We start from the raw sequence: 12,665 nt of genomic DNA, 5'->3' as shown, positions 1-12,665 counted from the left end.
TGCATGTGATGCGATTTGTTGCTAGCTGCTGGTTCGACTTCCTGGATACCTCAGATTTCGTTCATTCAGCGACGTTCTTCGACTCTCGTGATAATAATTCCGTGAAATGCTTTGCTGGCTTACCAGTCCATACTGCAATTGCTTTCACTACTCGATGTGGTTGCTTGCAATAATAGCAGCTCACCTGTCATAAAAATACAGGCCGCTGTCTACTAAAACCTTCATTGTATGTGTATATTTGTCTGTTAGTAGCAAGGTCAACGCAAAATCAGAAGAGTGACAACGAAGGCCGGAGCGCCGAGCGAATCATCGGCAACGATTGCCATCATGGTTGGCATTGAAACGGCCTTGAAGCTGGACGATCTGAACTGTAAGCCGCAAATCGAGTACGAAAACTGCCCGGTTTGTGGGGATCGCGTGTCCGGGTACCATTACGGACTGCTTACCTGCGAATCATGCAAGGTTCGCGTAATAGTTTAAAATTTCTCCAAATGATTTTATGCTACCATAATCATTTCATGAATTGTTCTATTGCTATTATACGATTACAATATAGACTTAGATGATTGTTCCAAAAAACTTAGTTAAGCTATAGCACTCTTCCTCTTTTTCCAAGTAGCACTAGCTTAATGAAGCATATTCACTGTCTGTTCTCAATTCTTTCATAATACCGTAGTCGAATTCAAAACCATCTGACAACAGCATGTGTAGAAGCAACAATGCTTCTTTTCAACCAATCGTTAATCAGCAAGCCCTGTTTCTATGCTCTTTCGAAATTGTTATCCTTATAATGTGATAGTGTTATTATATGAAATTTTATTTTTTGTATATTACTTGAAATATTTCGAACTTCCTCACATTTCTGAAATGTAAAACAAAGTTACATCATAAAACTATTTTTACGCATAATTCAGTAGCGACATAATCGCTTTAGGTGTGCTTTTAAAATTTCCCGTTGAATTCTTTCAAATTTCACTACATTGGAGTTGAATTATTTTTCAGATTTTTCATTCTTTGCATTATTTTTGGTGGGCTGTGGAAAATCATTTTATTATCAGTGACATTTACTTGCAGGACTATTCTGCAGAAGTCATAAATGTCATCTATCAATCATTTTGTTTCAAATAATTTTTAAAAAAGTCCGTTTTGTCAGAAATCGCTCTTCATTTAAAGTATCATTTGCTTTGTTGTCTTTACTACAAGAAGTTGACACTGCTAAATATTTTAGTATTCGAAGTATTTCATGCCTAAAATTCCAGATTTTTGTTCGTTGCATATATGTTTTTTTAAATAAGACTTTAATTTTCAGGGCTTCTTTAAGCGAACAGTACAAAACAAAAAGGTTTGTTTTCATTCATTTTTCAGAATTATTTAACATTAAAGTTAAAAAAATCTTTTTTTGCCAAGAATTCGATTTTACTTATATCAGTGGTCAGCGGGTCAGAATTGCGCAGTAGATAAAATTAGCAAATTTACAGCAAAAGAAAATTTATTTCATCCTTTGTGCTTCCAGATGAAAATCTTATAAATTATTTATATAAAACAACTATTCACTTTGCATGTAATCATCATAATGATTTATTTTTTCAATTTGAAAAATATTTGTTGTGTACGGGATTATCAAACTCTGTTGTCGAATTATGTTTAATTATAATTACAAAAATTTCGAAATGTCTAGTTTCCAAGCATAGATTGTCAAAAATTTTATTTCAGTCATATCAATGTTCAGCAGACCAGAATTGCGCAGTAGACAAATCATGTCGAAAACGATGTCCACATTGTCGATTCCAAAAATGTATACAACGTGGGATGAAGGTTGAAGGTTAGTAATCAGCTAAATAGAGCACTTTTCAAAAATTTTCTTCATGTTTTCTTAACTTAAACTTCATGATTATATAGGTGCAGAGTTATTCAACAAATTTATCGAGTTTTGATCGTATTTTTCACCTTTCAATTTTAAGAATTGAATGAAAGTTTGAAAATATTGCTTTAATTCAATTAATTGAGCAATACTTTTGAGTTTCTATTTCGATGTAATTCCATGCAATAATTCCATTTGAGCTATATTATTTAGAAATTCTGTAATGAATGTAATGACGGGTAGATGGAAAAATTATTTTTACTCCTGGGCACATATTGGACCATCGAATTACACTTTCCTTATAATATTTTTCATTGAATGGATTTACCTCTTCCAAGGATCATTTTCATTTCTTAAAAAGAACGAAATAGTAGGTTGTTGAATTAACGAAGCATTTTCTTTTCATGCGGTATAATATTCTTTCTCTGCTTATCGCAATAATGACTAATGTATACCGTACCGTTTGTATCTTGTAGATGTATGTGTATGACAACTTTTTGTTTACACACTTCAGAGTTCAGCGCATTCCAATTGTATTACCGTAATATGGTGGGAAATATCACTGCGTACATTATCTTTATAGGAATTGGGGAACTTTAGACATTATCACTTAGCCCTCAAATTATTGAAATGAACTAAGGTGTAATTGCAATGTAATCGAAAATTTATCATTTCTAAGCTAACCTAAGATGTGCTCTACAGACAGGAAAGAAAACATAAAATTGAATCAAATAATCGTCATATATATTTCTTGCTAAAGTGAGTGGTACAGTTGAAAAAGTCACCCACAATTTTTGATCGCTATATTACTATTAAAGCGGCTTCTAAAAAGACTAGGAATTAAATTTCTTCTTAATTATTGCCAGCTGTTTGAATTTTCTCTTCCTTATTAATAACAATATCATTGAAGAATTTCTTGTATGAAATTCATTTTACACCAGTAGATGTTGACGAAATTTTCCCCCAAATCAATTAGACACATAAATTAATCCAGTTTTCCATCTTCACCTTTATCCAACCGTTATGATCCAATCATGTCAATGTCATCTTAGGATTGCCGTTTATCATACTCCTGTAAAAATTTCAATTCTACTCATTTTTTGAAAGGCGGCACTGTAAGATATGAACTGGTTAGTGGTTGCAGATAGTGCAACCAAAAATTCGTCCATCAATTTGAAACTGGAAGTATTCGAATAGAACTTAGGAATAACACAAAGAACATGAAACTGAGGAGTGGAAATGATTGGCGCGCGCGCCTTTTTTCTGAATCAAGTCGAAATCTCTGCCTCATATTAAACAAGGAATTTATCTATTCAAAATATTCAAATCACTAATTTTTAAATATTTAAATAGTTGTAGTAAGCAATGACTTAACAAGCAAGCATGTTCTTCATTTCCTCTTTGTCTTTAAGAAAGGTTAAGACAAAAGAAACTACAGCTAAGATATTTTCAAAAAAATAAAATATAGCTTGATACACTTACTGCTTCAAATTTCTGTTTGAAAGACTTAAAAGGAATTACTATGAGAAATTTTGTAATCTTTATTCAAAAAGACTATTCAAGAATATGGGCAAAAAATAAAAATTATAACTTTGAGTTCTCAAAACTTACAAACTCATAGCTTCAAAATTTTTGACTTAGAAAATTTCGGAATTAACAGCAGTTTTCAAAACTTTGTTTTAGTGATTCAATCAATTCAAATCCTTCAGAAAGTTTATGGCTGACAACAGCGGCTCGATGAATATGATGGTTACTAGCAGGCTGGCTGGATAATAATGACCGGTTTTTTGTGCACACACATGTATTTCGAAAATGAAATTGTCGCTATCGACAGTAGGGGGTGGTGGGCGCTAGGTACCCTCTTCCTCAGTATAAGAATGTTTGAATAATATAGAAGAGGGGGACACAAAAAGTGTTTCAAAAAATGCGATCCATGGCATGGATGATACTCCTCTACCCACATCACACAACGTACACTTTTACTTCACAAGCACAGACACTATGATCGATTTTGAAAAGTTTTAAATGATTTCCACTCCACTGCCATCATTCTTTACAAAAGAAACCAATAAAGGTTAAAAAAACGAAAGGGAAAAAAGTTGAAACACGATGAAGAGATTTTACTAATAAACATGATACGAAATTCTCAACTCACAGATATTTCATCTGTTAGATAAGCTGGTGGCCTCAAATAAACCCAAAAGAACTATGATCTCATGATCATCTAAATCGGTTGTGAAAATAATGATAAAATAAGTAACATTGAAACCGTTGCAAATTAAATCACATGCAGTGCAATTATGAAAGAACTGAAAAGTAAGGACCACCACATCTAATATTCAGAAGTTCATCAAAATATGATTCTCGAATATTGTTAATTAAATTCTAGCTGACAAGTTTACATATTCACCCAGTAATAAAACTAGAACTATCGAATTAATCAGTTATTTTTCTGTCTATTTATAGAATTATAAAGTCTTGTCGAAACTGTATTAGCTCTATAAGGATTTAAGGAATATCATGTATGTAATACATTCATTTAGATATTCATGTTGCATATATATTTGTTTCTATCTAAAATAAATATTTTTCGTACTGCTTTTTGAAGTAGTACATTTTTCGGCTCTTCATTTGCTGTTTCAAACTTTGTCTTTTTTTGATTTCCGAAAACGAATTTTTTACGAATATGATGCATGGAATTTTGGAATCTTGGGAAATTCATGAAATAAAACTTCAATCTTGTGTTATCTAATTAGTTCTGAGTATTAAATTTAAAAAAAAAAAAAAACATCACTCTCTCTCTCTCTCTCACCTCTTATTATCAATCAATCCTTCACCCTACTTCAGGCTACATTGATTAATGCATTTCTATAATGCAAAACATAGTATGTAACAATGGTTTCCTTTTCTAATAGTCATACCTTTCTCCCTACAGACTCTCTTAATTTGCATAATCCATCACTCGTTGTACTTACCGTGTCCTTTTTATTATTCGGTCAAATTTATTTATTATTATTATTTTTGTAATAATATTGAAACTGTAGGATCCCGAAGAGATTCGTTTCATTGTTCCTTTTTTTTAACCCAAAACTCATGAATTTTTTATGTCTAATAGGTTTTCAGTGATGACATCCAAACTGTTAGTAATAATGGGTAATTAACCGTAGTAAGGGTATCATTTTTTTCTGGAGGGAAGTGGTTTTTTCCGGAAAAAATAATTTCATTTTTTTTTGACAATTTTTCTCCTTGCTTTCTTCCTTTTCACAGAAATTGCCAGTTTCGCTCGATTCATTTCTCTTTTTTTTCTTTTGCAATCGGGGAAAAATAGAAATTATTTCGCTTTCCTCCTCACCCGACGTTCTTTTTAGCTGCTAATTCAGGGAGGGACTTTTTTCTCTCTCCTTTTTTCTATGAAAAGTGCCTTCTTGGGGAGGTTCGTTGACTGATTTTCAAGGAACAATGAAGAAACAAGTTTTTTAATCACACCTGAAGATTTTCATTATCGATTGAAAGGATGAGGGGTTATTTTTTATTGCATGACTGCTGTATGACGCATTACTTTAGTCTACCAAAATTTCGAATTTATATTAAGCTTGAGCTACAGTGAAAAAAAGATATATATGCATATCTTTTTTATATATAAAATCAAATCTCAAATTTTATATCTTTGTTTATCAGTTACATATATGCATTCTATCAAATTTCAAATTATATATATGCATAAGTGCAGAGCGCTATATGTCACACTTTCAAAAATGCTTTGAATGAACAAATGACTAACTATATAGTTAATTCACATTCACCTCTTAAATACACTAACTACCATCTCTGGTTATCTCTTTTATTACTTGCAAAAAAGACCATTCTTAATAGATCTCTTGGCCAAGAAATGTCCTTTTAATTGCTGCTAATTGTTCCGCTGAACTGCAGGAAATTCATCATCATACGACAGTAGTAGAAACCTAACTCTTTCCTCATATAAAGGATGAAAAGAGTTTTGGGAAAAGAGATATAGAATAAAAAGATGGTCAACAAAATGCATGCGCTAATTACTGGAGCGAGAAATGAGTGCTAGTTCACTATGATCCGATCTCAAGGATAAGAGATGAGGGTAATTTATGGGGAGATGAATGCAAGGAAAGGTGGTCATAGAAAATTTGGATAGGAAAAGAGTTTTATGGAATAAATTAAAGGGATCTGGTTGTATAGCTATTATCATTATCGCTGCGCAGCTACTAGTACCATTACTATGAATGAAAGGATGAGGACAGAGTTGTAAAGTGAATGAAAACAAAGCTCAGCTTGTTGTCCACCCAACCATATACCAGATGGAAACAATAGATGTTGACCTCAGGATGTCCTTTTCGGCTCTTCTATTTTCATACGACAAATAGCTGCACATAGATGACACTTTTCGACATGTAGTTTTATCTTTGTGAAACACCGATCCTTAAAGAATATATGCTAATTGTAACAAATAGTAAATAATGAAAAATGCAAATAGCGCCTGAAAGCGTAATATTGGTGTGATATTTGTTTAAAAGTTTAGATGGAAAAAACTGATGAATTGAACTGATATTATTGAAAATAAAGTAATCCCTATCTAGTGATTAATTCTTTTGGAGTAAAAATATTTGAAAACCAGACAGATATGAAGATATTCATGTTTTGTAAAATGAATTTGAAATCTAAGCTATCTCGAATGAAAATGATTTACAGCAGTTCGTGAAGACCGTATGCGTGGTGGTCGCAACAAATTTGGTTCATATTATAAACGTGATCGTGCACAACGAATGCAACGTATAGCGCTACGGGCTAACGGGACGCACAATTTTTTCAATCAAAATACTACTGAACAACAAGTTTCTAGCAGGTTTGTTTTTATACTTTTCGAACTTGATTGGTCACTATGAAGTTTTAGTATTTTGTTATCGTATAACTGAGCAAGTATCCTTACATTTCTCCTAAATTTTTTACTTTCTTTTTAAAGTACACCAACTGGATTAGCAGCAACAGCGGCTGCAACCGCAGCAGCTGCTGTACACGCACAGTATTTCGACACAAGTGGAACTCAAAAGTTCAAAAACGATTATGATGCATTACTACAATCGCCGACGCTTTCAAGCAGTACGCAGCCTCCGACTAGTAAGCTTCTAAGCCTCGCAGATTCTTCAGTTACAATGGATAGAAAATCATTGCGCCACTCAAGCTTCAGAAAACACATAATGTCAACATACGTTTAAACAGTTTCGATTCCATAGATCCATGCTAAAAATGGCATATTAGTAAGCATCGTTTGTGATGGACTGAATGAAACACTTCCATTTTCACAGATTATCAATTTTCTTCTTTTATCCCTTTCTATAAAAGTCTAGTAAAAGTATCCTTACTTTAAAGTAATTCAGAGTGATCACTTTCGTTTTTTTTTTCTTTTTTTCTTTGAGATGAGATTTTAATTTTTTGTTTCAACAAAAGAAGTCATGATAATTTCTAGATTTTATCACTTGCTTTAAAATTTGTTTAATTGCTTTGAATATTTATAGATTATGTGATGCCACGACCGAGTGCATATTTGCCAAATTGTGATAATTTGGCTGCTTTACTGGGTTCATCGATCGACGACCCGTTATTACGTAGCTCATCTTTTCCCATCTATTCATGCGTTAAACCAGAGCCTTTTGATGGTTATACTGAAGCCAGTGGGTGTTTCATTTCTAGCCTTTTGTAAATTTAATTTAAATAAGAATTTAATTATGATACATGCCTTAGAAAAGGCCTTATCTTCCAATCTGACTTTCGGAGTATGGCTATCCCGAATTTTTATGGTTTTTATATAAAAGGAAGTTTAAAATGAAAATTATCATTCAAGAAATTTTGCAATCTATATATTTTAGCTTGTTTTCATAAATGAACTTGTGTTTGAACTTCACTTTAAAAATTTTAGATTTTCCACAACCTTCGCTTTCTACTGATTATTCACCATTCTGTCCACCAACATCATCTTATACAGCGATGACAGCAATGGCACCGATAGCGGTAGCAGCAGGAACTCCTGCACCTGGTACCACAACAGATCGTTCCTCACCACTGCTTCCCATATGCCCGTTACCTACCGAAAAAACTATCGACAGTGTCTTTTATGCTCCAAAACAAACGGCCCTTTTGTGCAGCTGTACAGAATCTCTGATGGACCCGAATCTCCTTATACATTTATTAGGTAAAGGTGACAAAACTCGAGACGCATTCCAGTTCTGCAAATCGGTTATCGAAGAAAGTCTCAATTCGATTGTTACGTGGGCTAAAAGTGCACCGTATTTTGAGCAGTTACCGGTATGTTCAACGAAATTAAAATTAAAATTTGTCAAAAAACTAAAATAGTTACGTATCAAAACTCATTGAAAATCAAGACTTTAAGAAAACTTTTGGTTGCCAATTATTTTACACACTGATGATAAGCCAATAATCGTACAATTTTACTATAAGCTGAATCATAGCAAAACAACGATTAATTTTATAGAAGTATCGAAACTAGACATCGAGGCCAAATATTCATTTTATTTTAACATTATTATATGTTACGTTATGATTCTTTATTGTATTAATTTTACTGCTTTCTAATACGCTTTAATTTACACGGTTACTGTGATTGAAAGGAATTTCCCATATCACATCATTATCGTCGTATGCGAAGAAGCATACACTACGATTTTGAATATTTTTTAATATAAAAACAAAAAAAAAAAAAACAGATTACAGTACCTCAAAGCTATTCTGTTTTTGTTGTTATTTTCTATCATAGTCCTAGAAACAGAATTGGTTCGGATGAAGGCAATGTTGTTTTTTAAAAAATTAGGATTATTTCTAAAAGGAATTTATTGACATGTTCCAAAGGATTCTTGCTTTTTGAAAAGGACTCTTGAAATATCCATCAGAATTGTCTAGAAATATTTTTATGACATTTCAAAAAACATTAGCTTCAAAAGTTCATCTCAAGGAATAAGAATTTTAATGTTAGTAGTAGTTCACTTGTAAAAAAATTCAATCGAAGCATTGTTTTAAAACGCGTTCCATAACAATATAGTACAGAAATGGTCTTTAAAATAAACTATTTTTCAGGTCGATGATCAAATAGCATTAATTTATACATCCTGGGCACCAATTCACGTTCTTGATTTCACATTTCATATTCTTCACAGTCATTTGCCTATTTCTATACAATTTGGCAATAGTCCGTTAGTTTTCATTCAATATTGCAAACATTAATATAAACCTATTGCCAAACTTGAAAAGACTCGAAGAAGTTCTGCCCAAGCTTTCTGAATTTAAAAAATTCTAATTTTATCCTAAGTTCCTCCCTGGAAATAGTAATCGAGGTGGAAACTTGGCGCTGTTATAGTAAATTTTTATAGATTACCTGTGTCAACTATTTGTTTAATGGGTTTTGATACATTGGCACCGAAGTTCAATGAATTATGCAGTAAATTACAGTCACTGAATTTCGATCGCTGTGATTATGCAGCATTTAAAGTGTTAACACTCTTCGAAGATCGAGGTTTACTTTCAACTTTTATCGGCTGTAAAACAATCCAATTCATTTTCTATTAAACATCATTAAAGAGCGCCACTTGTACTTTCGGGTTGCATTTACGAAATACGGTAGAGGCAAAGAATATCTCTACTGCTTAATAATATTCTAATTTTAGATACTGATTTTGAATGGATAGGTTATCATAACTGAGGTTAAGAACTAGCAGTAGTCATTCAGCTTAAGCCCACTATTCCAGATAACGAATAATTCAGTTCGCTAGCCATCAAATCACTCGAGATTGCCCATATAAGTAGAAATAATAGCTCTCTTTTCTGTCTTGACTCCACATGAAGCAAGTTTTGCAACTTTTTTTGTGTACATTCTTGTCATGCTTGCATATTGTATAGAAACGTCTTACTACAACTATAGATTAAATACAAAGGTATGCAAATTACAGGTGAACGAAGTGCAGTAAACAACTGCGCTTTGACAGCTCAAGTTCACGCATCGGTACTCACAGCGTGGGCAGCGTATCGTTCCGTTCCCAATGCTACCGATCATCCTTTATACGTTGTTTATGAGGAATTGAAGTAAGTTTATTCAGGAAAAATAAAAAATAGAATTTGAAGAAAGTTGAGACAGTCATCTTCTTCCTATCATCAATGATTAAGGAACTGTTTCCTGAATGAAATTCAGTGTAAAGATGGCATGATATAATTTTATAAATCGCTAAAATACTCTGAGACTGGTTGCTGGACTTATATAGTCTTAAGAGAGTAGCTTTTGCGATGGGCACCACATTCGCTTCTCAAGGTTGTGAAGGAGGATTATTTCTGTGCTCTTGAAAATAAAGCACTCACTACAGTGCCTGAAGAAAGCGATATATAGTGCTAAAAGTACTTGAATTTTTGCGATATTCGAGCACTATTCTACTTGAGCATGATGAGCTGTATCGCCCTTTGACCTCTCTAATTAGTAGCGCGGTACCGATTATTTTTGACACATGCCAAAACCAGCAATTATCATCTTCTCACTTTGTGAGACCTACGATATTATGGAAGTGATTGAAAGCTTGAGAACTTTACTACCATCGTTATGCACTTTTCACATATTACTACAGGGGTTTAGAAAAGAGAAAAGAACTATCATATATATATATATATATATATATATATATATATATATATATATATATATATATATATATATATTATTCTTATGACAAATTCTTGGAGCAGATCATATCTCATATCAAAAAATAAATTAATATATCTCTGGACCTTATTTGAATCACTGAAAAATCATTCTTTTTAAGAAGTTCTTCTGAAATGCACTAAAAATAATTTCTGTAATGATATTACACATTACCGCTAAATGGTTTGATAAAAATCTCCTTCTCTTCTGTTCAGTCTTGTAACAAATTTATTTTCATTTCAAATTTGTAAAAGTTTCAGACTTCTTGCACGTCAGGCAGCTCATTTGCTCAGCAAATATTCGACAGTGGGAATGGAAGAAAATTTGCTGAAAGAAATGTTAACACGCAAAGAACACCATTTAGTATCTCAGCAACCACCATCATCAATACTACCACCACCGCAACAATATGCATAATTAGAAACTGAATCAAATGTGCGCACTTGTCTTGTCCTCGCTTCCTCTAAATTGTGGTTTTTTTATCGAAAAGCTTGTCCCCCCGAAATTCCAGAAAACAAAAACCTTTAACCAAATTTCTTTCATTGCTGAGTGTTTCTTCTCCGTCATTTTTTCAATTCCTACAAATTTGCACAAATGTATCTGAAAGCATTTATCACCTCCTCATCCATTTTATAAAGTGCGTACAACTGATCTCGTTAGGAAACTCGGGTGCGGCAATTCCGCAGTAAATTAGCAGGGAGCCGCCGTGGATGCAATCAACGAAAATCCACAACATATAGAAGAAACAGTAATTTAATCCAACTCATTCCAACTTATCATATTTCATTCAGTTTTGTTCCAGTTAAAATTTTTTTAGTCAGTCGTGTTCCATTCAGTTCTACTTCAAATCAATTCAAGTACGGGCCGTTAAAGGCTTTGTCCAGTAAATTCATTCAGGCTAGTATTTCGTTCAGCATTTTGTTGAATTTATTTCCTGTTTAAATATCTCATTCAGTATTATTCAAGTTTGTGGGCTTTTTTGCTTTTATAGTATCAGTTTTGCCTGATATCAGTATTCCTACTCCATAAATTTTGTTCCTTATTTTTACGAGAATCCTAAAAAATGAGTCTTGACTTTTGCTTTAATTAATAGATTTTGGAAAAGCTATAAAAAACAGGAGAATACGCGGGAATAATGACCGTAATTTATCATCATTTACCTTTAAAAATATTAACATCTACACTTTTTACCCCTTCTATTTTTTATATTTAACATCTTTTGAATTACATGATTTTTTGTCGAAATCTTGTAGTTTGTAACATATCTTGTCCTTCCTGATTTCTGATCGCCTCATTCATGCACTACCAGTACCGTTCCTGCATACTGCATACATTCCAATACACCGCCACTTCCTTTACTGTTATTACTGTTGTTGTTTTCTTTTATACAAATACCACCTTCTGCGAATCCTTTTCGACTTTTTTAGCTTTATTAATGACTCAAGGAAGACAAAGAAAAGATGTTGACTCAGATTTAGCAAGAGTCGAATTTTTAAATTATTATTTATAAATGTATGTAATTTTGGGTTTAAATGCCAACTATTACTTTGATTGCTATCCATTATTTACATTACTGGTATTTCGCTGCTGTTGTTATTTCTAGCTTTGCCTTTTTGCTTTCTGACCTTTTTAGTAACATTGAAAAAAATGAATCGTTGATGAAGTGAAGTACAACTAAATTTCGATTTTATTGACATTCGAGTAATTTTCTCCACACATGTTGATAATATATCACCTTTTAGTCGCAGATTTTTTTTTTAGTGCACTAATAATACCAGGAAATTAACTTAGAATGCAAAAAGAGTTAAAATTTAAGTGGGGTATTTTATAAAAAGAGTTACCGCTTACTTATTTTTCCAAAGTAAGTGAGATACAAACATTTTTTAGCGGATGTCACTAATTTATGTGAAACTTTAGATCTAGCAGTTCTCAGTGTATTACAAAAAGTTAGCTTGTTTTACCTCTTTTGATACCGTTCGAACGCCAACGATTTTTGTAATTTCATCCATTCTTTTACGTCTCTAGCTTTTTTCCAAAAAATTTTTGTATAAGTTTCCATCAGTAAAGTGGACTAGTTAATTT

At 32.6% G+C, this 12,665-nt stretch overlaps 1 protein-coding gene across 1 annotated transcript; it reads left to right on the top strand.

The window, feature by feature from the left end:
• Positions 1-327: 327 nt before the first annotated feature.
• Bma-nhr-25.2 (Uncharacterized protein) lies at positions 328-11,000 on the top strand (the record flags this gene model as incomplete). Its single annotated transcript, XM_001898130.1, has 11 exons — positions 328-462; positions 1,310-1,342; positions 1,714-1,822; positions 6,581-6,734; positions 6,852-7,006; positions 7,405-7,560; positions 7,806-8,191; positions 8,978-9,093; positions 9,271-9,413; positions 9,847-9,979; positions 10,844-11,000. The coding sequence occupies 11 exons, from the start codon at positions 328-330 to the stop codon at positions 10,998-11,000; spliced, it is 1,677 nt and encodes a 558-aa protein (XP_001898165.1).
• Between the last annotated feature and the right edge of the window lie 1,665 nt (positions 11,001-12,665).

The sequence above is a fragment of the Brugia malayi genome (genome assembly GCF_000002995.4).
Source record: "Brugia malayi strain FR3 genome assembly, contig: Bm_v4_ChrX_scaffold_001, whole genome shotgun sequence".
In the NCBI taxonomy this organism is placed as follows: Eukaryota; Metazoa; Nematoda; class Chromadorea; order Rhabditida; family Onchocercidae; genus Brugia; species Brugia malayi.
The sequence above is the reverse complement of the archived record's forward strand: the minus strand, read 5'-3'. Positions and strand labels throughout refer to the sequence as shown.